Raw genomic sequence first — 19355 nt, forward strand, 5'->3', positions numbered from 1 at the left:
TGATGCTTCTGAGGTTTGCACCCCAAAATAGGATGCGGTGAGGGCAGCATTGCAACCCAAACTGAGAAACAGCCCTGACTCCCTTTTTATTTCAAGGTCCCAGTACAGCTGCTCTCTAGGCATATGCCCAGTGCAGGTGTTTTTCCTACCTCCATCTTGCTGGAGCCACTGAAAACGTTGCTCAGGTGCACCCCAGCAGTCATAGAATCATAGAATCATTTCGGTTGGAAAAGACCTTCAAGATCATCAAGTCCAACCACTAACCATGCCCCCTAAACCATGCCCTGGAGTACCCTGTCCACTCGCTTTTTGAATACCTCCAGGGATGGTGACTCAACCACTTCCCTGGGCAGCCCATTCCAATGTCTGACAACCCTCTCAGTAAAAAACTTTTTCCTAATATCTAACCTAAATCTCCCTTGCCTCAACTTGAGGCCATTTCCTCTTGTCCTATCTCCAGACACCTGACAGAAGAGACCAACACCCACCTCACTACAACCCCCTTTCAGGTAGTTGTAGAGAGCGATAAGGTCTCCCCTCAGCCGCCTCTTTTCTAGACTGAACAACCCCAGATCCCTCAGCCGCTCCTCATAAGACTTGTGCTCCAGGCCCCTCACCACTTGGTTGCCCTTCTCTGGACACACTCCAGCAGCTCAATGTCTTTCCTGTAGTGAGGGGCCCAAAACTGAACACAGTACTCGAGGTGCGGCCTCACCAGTGCCGAGTACAGGGGAACAACCACCTCCCTGCTCCTGCTGGCCACACTGTTCCTGATACAGGCCAGGATGCGATTGGCCTTCTTGGCCACCTGGGCACACTGCTGTGTATTCAGCCGGCTGTCAACCAGCACCCCCAGGTCTTTCTCTGCCGGGCAGCTTTCCAGCCACTCTTCCCCAAGCCTGTAGCGCTGCATGGGGTTGCCGTGACCGAAGTGCAGGACCCGGCACTGGGCCTTGTTGAACTTCATACGATTGGCCTCAGCCCATTGATCCAGCCTGTCCAGATCTCTTTGTAGAGCCTCCCTACCCTCAAGCAGATCGACCCTGCCTCCCAACTTGGTGTCGTCTGCAAACTTGCTGAGGGTGCACTCGATCCCCTCATCCAAATCATCAATAAAGATATTAAACAGAACAGGGCCCAACAATGCACCGGCCCCTCTAATCAGGCACTTCATTGAAGGTCTGTGTCAGAATATTCACTCTGGCAAAGTCCAACATGCTTGAGAGGAAAACCTAAATAGGAAGGGCAAGGTGTGGGTGCGTGGCATCTTTATTAAATCATCTGCGAGACATTTTTGTCTGACTTCCAAGAAATCCATTTAATGTCATAAGCAAATTAAAATGCAGTGGTTGTTTTAACAGTTGTTAGCACTTGAAACTGAGATTTAAAAACAACCAAACCACCCCCCCCAAATAAAAAAATACAGATGTCACAGGTAATTACAGCTATTTTTGGCAATACAATTATTGGTTTTTTTAAACAGCAAACATTTTTCTCAAATAAATACAATCTGCTCACACTAAAAAACATAATAAACAGAATGATACAACAGGTTTAAAATGAAAAAAAAAAAAAAAAGTATCCATTGATAACATCAAGTTTTAAGAGATGTCCACAGAGAGAAACTTCAGAAAATACATTTTCATGGGAAGTAATAGAAAGGAACTGGCTGTGTATTGTCTGTTATGTAGCACGTATGGTTCATGAATATTCCCCAGGGAACAAGTATTTGAGGAAGTGGTGAGAAGTAAGTAGCGATTTAGAGTGTATGCAACCAATCACATTTACTGCTTAATTATTTTTTGTTGTTGTTCATTCATTCACCATTTTAAGCATGTCTGCTACCACCATAATTTCACGTGTATTTTTAAAGTTCAGATAATTTCCTCTATGCTTAGGCTCTTTTTTAAAAACAAAACAAAACATATCAAACCACAAACCAAACCTATTAAGGTTCCCTTTCTAAACAATAGTTTTCATACAGAATTTCAATACATTTTAAGTTGTGAAGCATCGCAAACTAATTTCCAGCTCTGGGTTTAAATGAGGGTTAGTCGACTACAGCCTAACTCAACTATCTAGCATCCCTCTTTTTGAAATGAACATGAATATAATCAGACATGAAATCTCACCCTACTTCTGCATGCATTTCTTAAATCAGGACTGGAAGGGCTCAACCCCACACAGATACGAGCCCTCCAAATTCCTCATTAAGCCAGTGGCAGGCGGGGGGGAGCAGCCTGTGGTAGGACCAGGCTTTGCGTGGATTTATCCCAAGCCTGAGGAAATCATGAGAAATCTTCCTCTTTGTTTCCCAGGGCTCTGGATCAGGCCTTTGTAAGGACCCACGGGACCCAGAGGGAAAAGTTTACAACCCCTCACATCCTCCTGCAGTATGCAGGAGCTAAGTAGAGAGGCTGAGTTTGTCACAGTGCTGTATGCAACCCACTCCCCATCCTCTGGCTTTTTTTTCCCCCCAAGAGCCGCAGTCAGCGCACCGTCAAAGATGACAGTACCCACATCCCTGAGCTATTGCTACCTGGGGGGCTCAGGGCTGCGGATACAAAATCGTACTCTGGGAAATTGCACGCTAGCATCCCTTCTACCACTTTTGTTTTGCAGAATTACTACTGGCGTAGCCTTCACTAAAGAGAATTCCTGCAGAATTCTTGTAAACCACCGCTTATTTGGTGATGTAAATTATCACTTTTATAGTAACATTGACACTAGAAGCTAACACCAGAGGAGAGAAGGAGGCTCCTACCATCAGCTGACTTCTTTCTGAAACTGTTCAGTCTGAGTGAAAAGGGAAATACGTTTTTTCTGAAGTTATGGCCTGGATCCTCAGTTTGCATAAACAAGCAAAGTTCTGTTGATTTGAGTATACAGTGTCGATTTACACTCACGGAGAACCTGGTTCCATGCTCAGAGGGCTTAAGGATTTGGCTGTAGCTGCCACTGCACTAAATGTAAAGGAAATGCGTGAAACTATAGACCTGGCACCTGCACTAAACTAGAAAGGTATCCCCAGGCAGAGCTCAAGCCTTGGGGTTGGGGCATGCTGCAGCCCCCTCCCATCCACTTCAGCAGAGGGAGATACAAAGTCCAGTGATAAGGGTGAACTCTTGATCAAAACGTGAACTTTTTCAAATACCCTGGTTTTGACCTTCTGGTGCCGAGTGTTATCCCGTCAGCTGCCGCTGTGCTAGAATTTGATTCTGCACTTTGATTCTTGTATGTTTCTAGCCCAACCCTTAAGTTGCAGTTTATGAAAATACTGGATGAACAACTTACTCTTGGCAGATTTCCAGCTTTATTCCTTAATTGGGAAGAGAGAGAACTGCTTTTTCCCTCCTATACCCTAATTAAACTCTTGGGATCTGATGCAGCTCACAGTGAAGGCAAGGAAAAGACTTGCATGCACTTTAGATAGATGAAGTCTAACGTTCTTCTGGGACAAAACACTGAAGTGACATTAAATACACGTTAATGAGCAGCAATGGAGTGAAAGTGAAGCAGCAATTGTTTTGTATTCTTAACATGTCAATTAAAAAATTTAAAAGGAACATCTTTTTTTTTTTTCTTCCCCCCCCCCTTATCAACATGAGACTAGTTAACACAAAACCCCTATGAGAAATCAAAATGCTAGAAGAAAATAAGATTTTTCTTTCTGAGATTCTTGACACCTGAAAAATCTAATTTGAGATAAGACTAAAATTGTCAAAATACTTTCCCAAACATCCAAAAATATACTTTTTTTTTTTTTTAAGAAGAGAGTATTTTAACATCTACCTTCTCAAACAGAACATTCTTTTCTATGTTTCTTACTATATGCAAAGATCAGCTAGTACAATATTCAAATTGTGCATTCAGGTTTTGTTCTCTCTCTGTTTCATGCTTCTGTCTAAATAAAGTCCTTGTAACGTCACTTAACTGCAGTAGGACCGGAGCAGCATCCACTGTTTTGTACAGGCATATTTGTTGCCTCAAATTACATCTTGCTGGCCCATAGCGTGAAACAAAAAGCAGTCCGGAGAATTACACATGCATCAGTAACCAAATTAGTTTTGGTGTGATTGTCATCTATTTAGTTTTAAACTCTTTGCAAATTTGCAGTGAGTAAGCATGGAGGAAAACAAGCCAGAAATGCTCTTCAGAATGTCTGTACACAGCCAAAAATAGTTTAAATTACAGTTAAAAACTAAAGCGACAGCAGGATAACTGCACAGGAGCAGTTTCTTCTGTCATGTCATAAGTTACCTCCCTGACTTTTCAGTATACATCCCCGGTATAATAATGCACTTATGAATGGCCTACTGTGTATTACATAGTCATAAATGTATAAATAATGGATTATTGTTATGGATCGTGACAATGTACATATTGCACAGGATGAGCACTCTGCTGACTCAAAATATGTACAGAATCTGGTGTATTCTCCCTGGCCAAGCTCATTAAAACCCAGAGACAAAGCTGAGCTAAAACCCCTTAAGATTTGTTACATTGCAATTGCTGAGTGTTTTGCCTCATTTAGGAAGAGAGGATTGCAGTTTATCACTCCTTATTTGTTCTGACTGCTGAAAGTGCAGCTCAGTCATATCCTACTGAAGGTGAGACCTGTCCTGCCGAAGGCTTGATAGTTTAAAAGAAACCAACACAAAACAAACTTTGATCTTGCTACGAATAATAAGCCTTTGTCGAAGTTGGCCAGCTGTGCCATACAAGCATTTCAAATGAGGACACTAACACTTTCTGCGGAGGAAAAGCTGGACAGAAGAGGGATACCTAGGATGCCAGAATTTCTTCCCTGGTACTTCTGAACTTGCCTTTGATGCTATTTATGGGAATACACAGACTTACGGCCCAAACCAAGACAGGAGTATGCCTAATTCTCCTTCATCCCATTTAAGCACGTTTCAAAGTACCTTCTGAAAGTGAGCCTACACTGACAAGACCCAAATGTCTGCAGGAACTTTTTGACCCAAAGCTGATGACTTAAGCTAATATTAATCTAAAAGAAATCTGCTCTGAAGCCAGCTTATACTGTAAACTACCCACTGTGGTGTATTTTGCATTCTGCTGTGAAGTGGCTGGTATTGGCATCTTGCAGGCTGTTGCACTGAGGACACTTCTTGTGATGTCAAAGATTTTTAGCTACAGATGGAAACCCTTCTCTTCCCCTTCTCTCAAAATCCTAACCCTTCCCCCACTGGATAAATAGCATCTTAATAGGCCAAAGCATGTCGCTCCTAAATTTAAGCGTGCTGTTTTTTTCAGCTCTGCTTTGTCTTTATGACAGATGGCACTTAGGAATTAAGGAAAAGGAAGCAAAGCATGCAGCGGAGGCTGAATTTCAGCATCTTTTTGATTTTGTCATTACCTCCTGAAGAAAGCTGCTTACTGCAGAATCTCACCAGGGCTGACAGAAAAGCTCACAAGGGACAGAAAGCCACCAGTGTGTAAATGACCAGCACAAAATCTCAGTATAAAAGGGAAACCCCTTTTCCAAGGTCTTCTGAAGGGAATTTAAGTGACACAAGCACTTTAGGCTGGGTCTGTGCACAAGGGTGAATTTCAATAACCTAAATAAAGGGAAAAAACCCCCCAACATTCTAAATCCTTCAGGTTTGGTTGGAAAAGGCTTATTTCATCTTCACCTAAAATAAACTGCTCCCAGTCTTTGTTCACAATGGTGCTGCCTTTTGATGTGCAAACTTCATCTGTAACTGACGTGAAATTCAGAATTTTCTTCTGACGTGGATCGGCGTCAATCGATCTTTGCATCCATGGTATGCCCAACACCAACACCTAACACAGTGCTCAAACAGAGGAGAGGAATAATCTGATGCTGCCTGCAGAGGCAATGCTGGACTCTCATTTCCAGCTGGTGGTGATACGCTTTATGGAAGGTGCTGAGAATTTGGGGGTTGTGAGTGAGGGGGGTCTCAACACGTGGTCCTGAACAAGCCTGCTAATGCTTTGCAAAAATAGTAGTGAAAAAACCTCCAGCATCCTGAATGCTTGACTTTTACACAGTGCTAGTTGTTTCTAATGTGGTGCAGAAGGCAGTGAAAGTTACTGGTGTTATCAGAGCTCCATTCAAGGTAGGAAAATATACGAGCTACTGACTAAACAGAGATACCTGCTGTGCAAGAGCTTCGATCTGTATTTTAATATTTTTTCCCTCAAATCACTCCCTTTTGTATTTGCCAAGTTGTACATGAGAATTTTTGCATGACTGTGGCTGTGTGAGAGATATGCTAGAACAGCTGTTTGTGTGATCCACTGAACATATTATGACTATTTTTCCACTGCCAATAAACACAAGAAAGAAGAGACATTCTCCAACGCTTAGAAAGGCCATGGGTTTTCCTTGCTCATGTAGCTTTGCCTATTCTTGTAGTAAGGTTTCCCTCCAGTTAAAGCCTCCAGTTGGTCCGTGTGTGAGAGGGAGGATGGGGGGGTCCGTAAGCTGCCAAACGCCTGTATCTCCCAGTTCTTCGCATGAACAAAACCCCAAGTATGGAATCTGTGTGAAGAGAGATGGAAATAAAGGCAATGAGCAGGGATGGAGCTGTGCAAGGAGGGAGCTCCCCGAAGGGTTGAGTCCTGCTGTGCTACCGAAGCATTTCACTCTCTTCTCTCTCTCCGCCTCTCCCCAAAGCCCGTTTTCAGAAGATGACTGTAGGACTCAGGTGTGACAGCCAGACTTTACGCACCATTGTATGTGCAAAACACTGGGAAAGACAGATTATATCCTTGTAACGTAGTTTAAATATGGGCCAGTTCAAGCCAAAGATGTCCTGTTGGCTGACACGGTCCTAAACCCTGAAGGCCAGCACAGCTGTGAAGGAGAAATATGGATGCTACTCTGGCTCGGGTGTCCTCAGATCTAGTATCAGCTATGAATATCCCAGCGAGTGTCTGCAAGGCTGGCAGTGCACAATGCCATCTCCTTAGCCAGGGCAGGAGTAAAGCAATGAAGGCAGAAGACCCCGTTGTAATTTTCAGGCCTTTTCCCTGACCGTTAAAAGCTCTTTAGAGTGAAGTGAGAAGGGGAAGTGCTGTAGGGCAGAAGTGCCCTGTTAACTGTGGTTAGGGTGGTTTCAGCACTGGAGGGCACTGTGGGAGTCTCTGTACGGCCCCGGGTAAAGCGTAAAGCGGAGTCACTGCAAGCCCATTTGTAGGTGGGCGTCTGATCCCATGCTATCTGTTATAGAAGTGACACGTTAAGATAAGCCTCTTAAACCAATCTGCTTTACTCTCCTGACTTCTGAAATGGATGAAACTCAGTAATGGGCGGAACGATCAGAGGAGAGGAACAAAGCGTCCTCTGCCTGGTTAAGCAGATTGCATATTTCTTTTCTCTTTGTAAAGACAGCGAGCTTTACTCCTTGCTGGTAATTACCTTTCGGACCATCTGTACAAAGTCCTTGGAGTTCTGCGGCGACAGCCCTTGGAGCTGGCAGGTACAAGCCTCCAGGGAGGACGCGTGTGCCACGATCAGGATGTTATTTCCTGAAATAAAGTGAGAAACGCAGGCTGAGGAGGGAGATGAAGCCAGCTTTAGGGACCGCTGCCCACGATCAAGCAGAACATTTAAAATGTTCAAAATGGGTTCAGTTTATCATGCAACAACACATCAAACTATATGTATATGGGGGAAAAAGAATGGTTTAATAACATATTTAGAGCATTTCTCAATTTTCAGGATAATGGTTAACTCAGTGCTACTTAGTTTTAAAACGGCTTTCTGAAGAAAACAAGAATTCAGCGAGATTTCAGCTGCCTTGTGAAGCAAATACTTTTCTTCTACCCCAAAATTAATTCTGATTAAAACAAGCACTTTAATTTCAGTTGCTGGTTTTCCACAGCAATAGCTTTAGATTTCCATTTCCAAGATCCTTTATAACCAATGTCACACTGTGCTGTCGAGGTTTGTGGGCAAACTATTAAAGTTTAGAATACAGAGATGGATCAGTGAAATGAAATTACTGAAATCACCAGAACTTAGAAACACCCTGTTCCTTTACTGTGAATGAAAAATAGAAGCTAGAGGGTTTTTTATTTCAATATTGTGTTTGGAGAAATGTTCTACAGTCTTTATGGGTAATATATTTCAGAAGAGTAGCTCAGATAGAGGATGGAAGATGCCCCATCTGATGTTGGTAACAGACAGCAGAGTGCAAATGGCTTATTTATTCCTTTGAGAAACAGGTAGGTTGCACTGGGCATAGATCCCTAAAATACTTCTCCTACTTAAGTCTATGGACCTTTCTCCTAAGCTGAGCGTATCCGAACTCATAGTTCTGACACATAGAGTTGAACCTGGAGTTTCCAATGTCTCTGGGAGAGGGGATGAGAGACTCAGATATGGGGATTCATCTTCTTGAACAGGGAAAGACTGGTCAGCAATATCAGCATTCACACCCCAGCCTGTCTTGTTTTTCACCCCCTCTGCAGCACTCACCTTTGCCTTTACATTCACTGATGATTTCTTTTGTTACTTGGTAGCTTCTACTTATGTATGTATCATAAGATTCGGAAACCACTAACTTGCTGACAGGAATATGAGGTCTGTAAGCAGAAAAACAAGTACAGTAAATTGAGTGAAGCGATGACGTTTTAAGTGCGAGTTATGATTCATCTGAAAGTATCTGTTTCTTTAACTCTTCTAATTCCCCAAATCCCCAGAACTGTGTCTTGTGTCAGGACCACTATGATGATTTTTAAACTTCAAGACTGAGACGTTTACCATTCCTGCATTAAGATATTTCAGTTAGCTGGGAAAAAATGACAACTGCTTCCTCTAATGTGGACCAGTTAGCGGAGGCAGCATATGACATGCTGATTATACTTGTGTTACTTTTGCAATGGCATGCAGCACGTGGAGTGTGGAAAAGGCAGATGCTGGCTCTCTTCATCGCTCGTGCTTCAATGGTGAAGGGCAGAGGCAAACTGCTGCTTTGGCCATCTGTAAAGCTGCATTGCGGGGAAATGCCTGGAATTAGCTGGCTCCGTTCTGGGCCAGGGCATTTCAGTGAATTGCCTGGTGGGACTCTGGCCAATTGTTATCAGCTGGAGTAGGTTGATGTGCACAGAGGAGCAAAGGATAGGAAGCAGAAGGCTGTATTTTTGTGCTGTGGTGCAAGGAAAAGACCTAACTTTTCCCTCCATCCAGTGATCTGATACACCTACAGGAATTGCCCTCGTGAGAGGAGACAGCGGGCTGTCTCCCAGTCCCCCACCTAACCAGCTGACCACACAAGAGCAGGCTCTTTTCTTGTGCTGAGAATATTTGTTATGGTCTTCCCAGAAGGTATGTGATTTCTGAAGCAGAGACTCTCCTGTGGTCCAGCTGCTCTGCCGAGTGTTAGCCATGCGATACCCTTTCAGGGATAAATACAGTGTAAGGGCTTCTATTTAGATACCCTCAGTGTTGGAATTTTAGCTGCAGGCTGGAAGAACGCAACGCAAGTGGTTTATGGTATAATTAGGTATGAAAAAAATAATTTTTTTTCTTTACGTTTTCCTTCTTCTTTTTCTTTTTAACGTTTCAACTGCATATTCCGCTTGAGGGTTCTTAAACACACGGGTACACTGGGACACAGGGAGACACCAGTGTTTCTGGTGATACCATAAACCACAAAAGCCCAGCCACAAAATATTTTTCACCAAGGCCATGTAGGTGGAACTCCTGTGTATGTATACTATGTGTGTACATTATAAATGTTTTGTTTTTATCTGAGGTTGCTCAGCTAGTGGTCAGGCTCACACTAAGACAGAAAGTGCTAGTCTCTGCAAGAAGTCATAGCAATACAGATATTTCAGCAGTGAGGTGCAGTGGAGGACTGGAACTGTGTGACCTTTCTAGAGTTTCCTTCTTTGTGGGAGCTCTTTGAGTCTGGCTTGTATAAATGAATCATAAATTTGAGAGTAGGAAGCCCGAACAGATCATCTTGTCTATTCTTTGCCACATGACTATTTCTGTTGGGTTTTATTTAGCCTTTCTCCCTGCAGCTTACAGTAAAAAGCATTTGTGTGTTAGGCTGGAGGGCACCATGGCTGCGATGCTTCACTGGGGAGGCAGAGGAGAGAGTCTTGAGTTTCCCTCCAGACTCAGGCTGCAGGTCGCTCCCAGCAGCACCACAGTGTTTGTTGGCAATGATACCGGGAAAGGAAAGCAGCAGAGGCTGGCAGCAAGGGCATGAGTTGGGGATATGGAGCCTAACCAGGCACCAGGACTGATCTGTGCAGGGCCCCTGAAAGCCAAGTGAATTATCTTTGCGTTTCCTTTTTCTGCAAAGTGAGAGGAAAGATCAGTGGTGCTTATCCATTTGCCATTCAAATGTTTTTTAACCAGACGTTTCCTTTGTTTGCTTTCACCAACTGTTTTTGGGTTGAATACCATGAAAACCTGAGTCAGAAACCTGTGATTTTTTCCACTATAAATGCTTCAGATGTAACTGCTGAGACCTGAGAAATGCTTAGGGTTTAGCTCTTTGATAGAAAACCTCTGAATTTTGATGTCACAGGAGACACTGAATTCCTGACAGATGTAAACACGTTCCCCAGGGTGTTGCAAAATATACAATTAAGATCCATCATCGTGCTAATCATAACAGAGAGACAGACAATCTTTTTCCTCCGGGGAAGGGAAGGGCACATGTGAAGGAGCCCACGATCCAGTTCAGTCTATGAACATGATAGTCAGGGAACTCAGTCAGCAAAACTAGTTCTGTTAGCTGAGCCCAAACTCCTAAGTTTTAGGAAAAGGGTTAAAACAAACAAAAATACTTTGAGGGCTTCCCGGACACCTGAAAGATGCACTGGATGAAAGGAGTAATGGAAAGAGGACCTCCGTGATCAGCAATATAGCTGGACCTTGCCACTGATATGGGAGATTTGGTTTATGATAAGTCATTCTCAGGTCATGTTCAACACAGCAGCCTCAAGCCTGCTCCAAGTTTATTCTAGGAGCCTCAGCAGCAATTCCGGTCACTGCCTAAATTTAAAAACTCAGCAGAGTGTTACTCTTCAAAAACAAAGCCAAAAAGCGATGCAAGGCCCTCTCACCCCCCTTTCTGCTACCTGTAGGTTGTATCAACGCTTAGAGTAGCTGCAGCTAAATCCATGGGGGGTATCCAGGCAGGTAGTGTGTTCCCAGAGACCCACTTGGTCCATTCAAACAAGCCCGGCTCTATTCGAATTTTCAGGTTGTTCTCTTGTTGCATACCTGGAAAAGGGAGAAAGTAGCTGGGGAGGAAGGCAGCAAGACTTTGCAGCTTTAATACTGTAGTCTGATTGTAAATGATTTTTTTTTTTCTCTCTACATAGTCAGTTGATTAATAGTAGGTATGAAAGATGAAGTATTTAATGTATGTACTTGGCATATGATATGCCAGGGAATGTAAACCTCTGGCTCGCAGCTACATGCATTATACTGAATCTAGCCGTGACTGTATTCTGGAGCTGGTTTTTGACTGTTTCCAATGCCAGGGCATCTCATGCCTCTGTCACTATTTCCCTTCCCAGTTTCTGCAGTAAATTATTCTTACTGGGGGTAGCAAGTTCCTTGGTGGTAGCAATTGCCGTGGGAGCATGCAGCAACGGGCACCTGCAGGAGCGTGAGCAGGCAAGGGCACAGGGCATGCGGAGCTGGACGTGTCCATCCATCCTGAACACACATCTGGCTTCTGCAGGAGGGGGCAATAAACCCAACCCTGACCGGCAGCTGGTGTTAGGGCCAGCACATCGCTTGCCTAAGCACTTGTCACACCGTGCAATTAGAAAAGGGCTCCTTATGGACAGTGTTGTGCTAATGTAAAGTATGCTCCCATGGAAATAATTCTTACCCTGAATTACCATTTACTTAGGTCTCCCATGCCAAGGTCCCTTTTATCTGGTTGGCAGTGTTTTTCCCAGAAAGTAAGGAGAATGCAGCCTTTCCTGCTTGTTGAGTTCTTACCTTTCAGGATATTGTGTGCTGTCTGTACACACCGTAGGGATGGGGAGCTGTAGATGTAGTCTACAATGGTGTTAGTTTCTAGCAAGGCTTCACCTGCAAGCAAGTTTCAACACTCATGAATAAAACCAGGCAAATGGCATTGTAATAGTAACAGCAGCATGCAGGGTATCTGCCACCCAGCAAGGAGCTAAAGCAGCTTCCCAGCTGCACTGCTTGTGTTTTGGGAAATATGTGTACCCATCGTATTTTATTTCAGCGGTGTGTTGGGCACTGTGATGTGCACAGCTGTGGAACCGGGATACATTTTTCTGTGTGTGTTGCTCCATGTGCATCTAGGTACTTAACCAGTATGCAAAGAAATCACAGCAGCTTTTGCTCCATTTCTGCTTCTCTTAGATTTAGCCAAAAAGCAAACAGTGTGCTGAGAAAAATTGTAGAGAGCTTAAATTTAATTTCATTTCATTTATAAGCCATAAATCAGAATGATTCAACTTAACTCAAACCCAACTTAATTCAATTGGCTCGATTCTTCGCTAGTATAAATTACCATTTCATTACACAGGTGGAAGATCACTGAAAATGAGATAAGAATCAACTCCACTATTAGGGTTATTAATATTCGTGCAATGCCTAAGGGAACCAAATGAGAACAGGAATCTGCTCAGCATTGCACAGACTTGTAGTAACAAAGAATTATATTTTTGTTATATTTGAAGAGGCAGGACAAAGAAGTGGGAGCAAGAAGGGTTATTAACCTTGGCTTCGTATGTTTAATGATGGCTGTAATCATGTCAAACCGATCTATAAATCTCTTGAGAGAAGTGGGGTAATTTAGAAGGAGCGGCACATCTAACAGCCCTCCGTCACTGGGAAGCTGCTCATTTGCTTTAGTCATCAGAGGAATTACGGCTCCAGCAATTGTCAAGGTCGAGTCTGTGCCGCTGCAGCAGGGAGCGGTTGCCTGCAGATGGCTGGCATGCCGCAGCCGCGCTGGCAGGTTGATGGCATCTGGGTCACGTATGCAGTTGCGTACTCGGACCCATTTAATGATACCAGCAAAGTGTGCTGTGATTGCTCCCAGATTCACCTTCTGTTATGTGCATATTGCGAACCCTGAATGCCATGTGGCTGAGAGTCTGAGCATCCTGCTGTTGTACAGTGATTTATTTTTGTTTAAAAAGCAAGTATAATTTTAGCTGCCCTAGTTTGAATGTGACCAACACGAAGTACTCTAAAGGATTTGAATTTAAGAAAATGCTATGTACTGCTCTCTGAAGCTCATGTCTTTAAGGGGCTGGGCTCCCCTAATCACAATGCTCAATATGTGCTCTTTGACTACCAAATAATTTTCTGTCTATACAAAAACCAATAGGCTTAGAAGTCAGGGACAAGGGTGGGGGGGTGGGGAGCACACTGGAAATAATTCGGACTGTGTTTTTGCCACATAAACATAAAGCCAGACAGGCTGATAAAAGTACATTGGTGTAGCAAACTGCAGGTCAAAATTTAAGATTGTCAAAGTAAAGGAAAAAGCATATTTTGCATGAGGTGACTGTCACACTGCTGCACCAACATTGGTAATAACAGTGTCTTCCAGTGTGGCACATTTATAGGGCGGTAGCGAATGCTCTGCAACCGCACTGCTGATGGCTCTGATTTCATACCATGTCCTAGATTTTGTGCTTGTCTTTTCTTCAGCTGCAGCAGGCTGAAGGAGACAAGGTTTCCTTTGAAAGAGGGGGCTTCCTGGGGAAGGTGAAGGGACTTTGCAAAAGTTCTCGAAACGTCTAAATCCCGTTAGTTCAGGGCACCCAATTCATTTTTTTTCTGCCTTGCGCTTTCTCTTTCTCTGGCTGGGTGTGTGGGAGGAAGATAACAAAGCTTCCTGGGCAAGCTCTTGTCTGCCGAGGACAACTTACCAACAAGCCTTGCCTGCGTACAGCCCAGCACGGTGATTGGCGCATCTTTTTCATAATCCCTGAAACCGCCGCTTCTTTGAGGTAAGCTGTGAGGCATGTTCAGGTTACTACGCATATACCTTCCTGTGAGGGAAAGGTTAGAAGCAGTTGCTGGAGTTATTCAATTAGAGAGAGGCAGGCAGCATCATGCCTATTTCTACCCTCTTTCACCACAACGTCCGTACCTTGCAGGCGCTGCCTAGACCTGGCTGTCAAGCAGTTTTTCTCCTGTAAAACTGTCAGGAATTTGATAAAATTAAGTTAAGCAGCTGTATCAGTTCAAAATCAGCAGAGAATGTTGCTAATGTTTTTAAAGTTATCTTTAGGACAGATTTCCCCAAAGGGAAATAATTTCTATCCCACAACAAAAGAAACCTCAAATGTTACACTTTTACAGGAGGCTAAAATGTCAGAGCTCTTCAAATGTAATTTAGAAAGAAGGTAGTTGTAAAATCATCCTTTACACAACAATTTTAATCCAACAATTTTGACTACAAGATATTGGCATTTTTTGAATAGAAAAAAGACTTTTTGGACGAATTTCCAATCAGCTGTAATGCCAACAGAGCCTGAAGTTATAGCCTGTTAGCTATAGTCTGAAACTCAAGCATATTACTGGGTGGCAAACTCCAGTTTATGCCCCAAAAGGCAGTCTGAACTGTACCTGTGATGGTGTTACTTTCATTTAGGACCGAGAGCCAGCTGTGCAAAAGATTTTCCTAATGGTAGTAGTGGTTTGCACTGGACACTGACTACTTACATCATGACTTCATTTCCAAATGAAAATGCTCTTTGGTGACATTACTTTAATGTAATCTTTCCTGCAATAGTTTCCCAAATATTAGCAAATGTAGTATTTACTCCCTGGCTTGTGTTTCTGCTTCTGACTGCAGCCCTACCATCGCAGAGCTCTGCACTGAGATGGTCTGCCACTTCTAACTGCTCAAAGCAACACTTCTGTGTTAGGAAACCACAGCTTCCATCTAAGCTTTGCTCCAGGCAGTTGCCACTCTCCTTCCTTCATCTAAAAGTAGAGCCTGAGAGACCCATGGGAGCCGACTCACCTTTGGCATCAAAACACTGTGACAACCAGTACTTCCCAAAAACAACATCCATCCTTTCCCCATGTCTGCAGACAAACAGGCAGCGTTTCTGAGGCCCTGGCTGGCTGGTTATTCTCAGGGGCTGGAAGAAAAATTACAGGATGTTTGACCTTCATCAAAGTGCAAGGGTTTTTCTGAGATCTGATTTACTAATGGGAGTCAGGACCAGGCACCTCTTGCTTCACCCTACTGCAAATGCGGGTACAGGAAACTCTTCTGAAGTTGGTAAATTTATGCAGCTATAAAACTGCTAAAGTGAGCAGAGGATGGGGCCCTGCCACCTCAGGCTAAGAGCAGGTTTGGGAACAGTGATGTCTTCTGTGCCTGTGGTTGTGTCACTCAAAAGCCTGTAGAGAACTTTAACTTGTTACTTCTGATACAGGCAGTGAAAAGAGACCAGAGGATAACTTGTTGGGGAAAACCCAGTTGCTGGAAACTTGCCACTAAAACTGTGTGTGGTTTATGCGTGTGTGTGGGTCCTTACCTGCACGTTCTGGCAGATGATAGTGAGTGGCCCCGCGTCCCCGGGTCCTTGGTCTTCCTGCTGTCTTCTTTCCAGAACTCCATCAGGGAAGGCTTGAAGGGACGGGGAAGACGTAGTATTCAGAATTGAGTAGGACCTGCCAAAAATAGAAAGATGTTGGCTTTAGGAATGCTTTGGACTTTGTGCACTCTGGCTGTAGTAAGGACATTGCCGTAGTCTTCAGGAATTGATGATAATTACTGTTGTCATGTTATTACATTAGTATTTGTATTTTAGTGCTGCCTAGAGAGCACCTTGCTAGGTGATGTACACATATGAAGAGACAATTCCCATCTCAACGGGCTGTTTCCTTAGAAACAGTTTCACAGAACAACAGTTCCCAAACTTTGGTCTGTGAGGCTCTGTCAGCCCTCAAATATTCTCATGGAAAATGCCAAGACCTTCCTCACAGCCACAGGATGCTCACTAACATCATCTGGGGACCAGCTGCACATTACTTACCGTGGTCTTGTGGACCAAAGTTTGGAAGCTAATGGCTACAGGGAGTTTTCACTCACCTTTGTAGCATAAGCTATTGCTTCAGCAGAAAGCTGGAGCACAGCCCTGCCTCTCATACTGGGCAGTTCTCGGGGTTCCTGTGCACAATATAGCTTGTATCCCCTGGCAGGGACATGGCACGCTCGGTCTGGGTTGTTGTTTCTACATTTTTCAGTTCTGCCTATTCCATTTCCCGTCTACAGTGGGAATTTATTCTCACCAGTGCTTCTTGTGAAGTGTAGCCAAAGGGATATAATAGATCCCATTCTCCCTCAAGGGGCTTATCTAATGATGGTCCCTCTGAATAAAGCTCTCATGTCCAGACGTTCAAGGACTTTGACCAAGACCCTCGGGAGTAAACTCTGACAGGCAGTTACAGAAGCTGCAGTGACCCTCGGCTGATTTGGTTACATTGTGTGGGTTACGTTTGCTTAGTTGTTAAAAAAAAAACGTTGTCAGATAATGTTTATGGTCATTTACCTCGACTGAAATAGTTGCTTTTCAGTGCCTTAAATATGGCAGAAGTTACTTCCTGACTAGCACCTAGTTAGGATAAAATCTCAGAGGGGTTTCATAGCTGTTAAAATAACACCAAGCGCCTCTACCAATGGAACAAAAATAGGTCATCTGCATTTTTGTAAAGAACAGATCTGCGAGATCATATGTTTTGCACCAGTTTAAAGAAGGAGAAAATACCACACTGTTGGTCCTGATGTTGGTCCCTTATCTGGTGGAGTTAGGGTGCAAGGATGAGACTGAGGTACTCGCTTATTCAGTCAGGTGAAGATGCCATGCAGAGAAGCACTGGCAGGCAAGGGGAGCGGGACGTGGGAACCAGCCGTGCCAGGGACAGCACTGTTGATCCCTGTCCAACAGCGTGAGGCAGCAGCCTTGCAACAGCCACCGTGGACACAGCCCTTGGGCAGCAGATAACCTCTCCAGCCTCCTGCTCTTACTCTTTCAGACCTGACCTTCTCAGTTTACAGATTCTTATAAATGTATTTATTTTAGTCATGGTGAGTTCCCAACAAGGGTTGGGCTTGCTCCAAGGAACCAAATGCTCATTTGCCCAAATGCAGGTAGAGGTCAGGGCAGCAAATACCTCTGAGTTAGGCATGGCACGACTCCGAGGTGCAACAGGGGTGGTGGATCCTGAAGAAGAGTTAACTGTAGGCAGGAGAGCTTTGTGGATAAGCTGAGGGAAATATTATCGGGTGCTGTGGTGAGAAATCATGTCTAACCCTCCTCCTCAGAATATATGCATGTGATGTATTGCAGGCAGAAGTACACTCGGGCCACACTTCCAGCTGGCAGGGTAAGGCCAACTCTGATCCAAAAGCTGCCTGAGTGCATTAGCGTGTGCCAAGCCCAGGTTGGCTAAGCCCTGAGCAGGGAGCACAAACAGACATTTATCATTGCATTAAGCGTTCAGCTTGGAGTGCGGGTGCAGCTAGCACAGATACATCCTCACTGGATTTGTTTGGTTGCCCCTCTTCCCTTTACCCCCAGGAGCTGCTGCACAATTTCTGAGACTTTCTTTCTCTCTAAGCTCTTATTAAAAGGCCATGAATGCTTTACCATCTACTTATAGATGCCAGGATTTGCTACGAATGATGATGAGGCAAAGGCATACTATCTTGCTGCGTCTGGAGGAGAGCCACTAGCCTGTCTTCAGTGGTATCTCCTTGTTGCTGGAAAACAGAAACTGCTGAAGCTATTTCAGCTTAGTCATCTTCTAAGCATAGGTCATTGTTTGGAAGCTTTTCCCAAAGGCTTGTGGTTCCTCTGCTTGGCAAACAGCGACTGAAGGCAGACAACAACATCTACTGTCTTCTGGATGATGCCTTGCTTTCACTGCTCTGTCAGTGATACTGCTGTGTCCCTGGAGGCAATGTCTTCCCAGTCAGGAAAGGCCCCTTCAAGAACAGAGATGCTTGCAGCAGAGGATGGAGGAAGGGTCTCTGTGTCATGGCACACAAGCGCTGGTCCTCAGCTCTGTGTAGGAAAGACTACTCTGCCGCATCACTCATCATTATCTAGAGGAGAGGGATCCCTGGGGAAAATGAACCAGCCATTGTTGCAGAATGGGAGGAAGAGTGGAAAAAACCCTACTTAGGCCCAAATATAGCTTGAAAAATTAGGGCTGTTTTTCCTCCCCTGGTACTTGTGCCAAGCCTGATTTCTCAGGCTTATTAAAGGGGCAAGGAGTAGCTTTGGCATCTCATGAGGAGCTGAAATAGACTGCGGTGTACTATCTACAGCACTTCTATCCATTTTGGGGCAGAGGAGGTGACTATTTCTGGCTTTGCTGGTAACGGAAAAGCAGTGCAGGGAACCATCAGAAGTTTTAGCTTTTGGGCGGTGCTGGGTCCACAGATACAAAGATAGCACACTTACTTCTGCTGTATGGCTTTACATGCATAGGCGGAGAGCCCCATGGTCTTGAATGCTCGGTTTTTGTGGCTTCTGTGGGGCAAGTAAATTCTTGTACCTTTGCTGCGCTTCCCACTTCCTCTGGGCTCCGTGTGCTGAGGGTGAAGAGTTTCTTGTTTTGGCTTGGTAGCCCACTAATTTTCAGGCATGAAAGGCAACTTAGAAAATACCCTTCAAACAGTTTGCTGGGGAGCTTTTAAGGTGGATATACATATACGTATCTTTAATACTGGATCTGTAGTTTGGATTCATTCCAAGTAGTTTCAGCTCAGCAGTAGCTTCTGCTGCTATCAGGAGAGGATTTCCACCTTGATACCATACAGGGGGGAAAAGTATTTTGTTTTTAACATACCTATGGCCAGGTCCTCTCCTAGGCTCAGTCAGAACAGATCTCCTGACATTGATACAAACACAACCAGTTCCTCCCCTAAGGAGAATCCAGCGCTTGTTTCAGAAAGGTTATTTTTTACTCACATACCCTTACTGAGGAGATGGCAAGAATGGGTTATACAGACTTAGGATCTGGGTTGCATTGTGTGGGATGCTGAAGTAATTTGTCTTCAATTATTTTCCAACCTATAGCACTGATCAGAGATTGAATGTTTCTCCTCATTGTTACCAGCAGGTCCAGTCCTTGGCATGAGAAGAAATCATGCAGGGATGTGCCACAGCCAACAAAGAAATGTAGTTTAGGTGTACAGAAAATCCTTGGGGTTTGCAGAATAGAATTGATACCATTCCTATTTTTAGTAGACAGGGAAAGGATTCAGACCTGGAGTCTCTCAAGACACAACCTGGTTTCATGGGCAGTAACTCTGCCTTGAAGGCAAAGTCTCTTATCCCCTATTAAACAGATCACCAAGCTTGTCTTC

At 44.2% G+C, this 19355-nt stretch overlaps 1 protein-coding gene across 2 annotated transcripts in view; it reads right to left on the bottom strand.

Moving 5' to 3' along the window:
- Positions 1–1251: 1251 nt before the first annotated feature.
- Positions 1252–19355, bottom strand: part of UBASH3B (ubiquitin associated and SH3 domain containing B) — a 74841-nt gene continuing 56737 nt past the window's right edge. For both annotated transcript variants that reach the window (XM_052786461.1, XM_052786462.1), the window contains exons 7-14: positions 15514–15649; positions 14991–15111; positions 13888–14010; positions 11969–12061; positions 11092–11236; positions 8471–8577; positions 7409–7518; positions 1252–6529 (exon numbers count right to left, since the gene is read on the bottom strand). In XM_052786461.1, the coding sequence (XP_052642421.1) occupies positions 6392–6529; positions 7409–7518; positions 8471–8577; positions 11092–11236; positions 11969–12061; positions 13888–14010; positions 14991–15111; positions 15514–15649 (973 nt within the window). In that variant the 3' untranslated portion in view covers positions 1252–6391. The remainder of the gene's footprint in view (positions 6530–7408; positions 7519–8470; positions 8578–11091; positions 11237–11968; positions 12062–13887; positions 14011–14990; positions 15112–15513; positions 15650–19355) is intronic.

Source organism: Harpia harpyja, chromosome 4 (assembly GCF_026419915.1).
Source record: "Harpia harpyja isolate bHarHar1 chromosome 4, bHarHar1 primary haplotype, whole genome shotgun sequence".
Lineage (NCBI taxonomy): Eukaryota > Metazoa > Chordata > Aves > Accipitriformes > Accipitridae > Harpia > Harpia harpyja.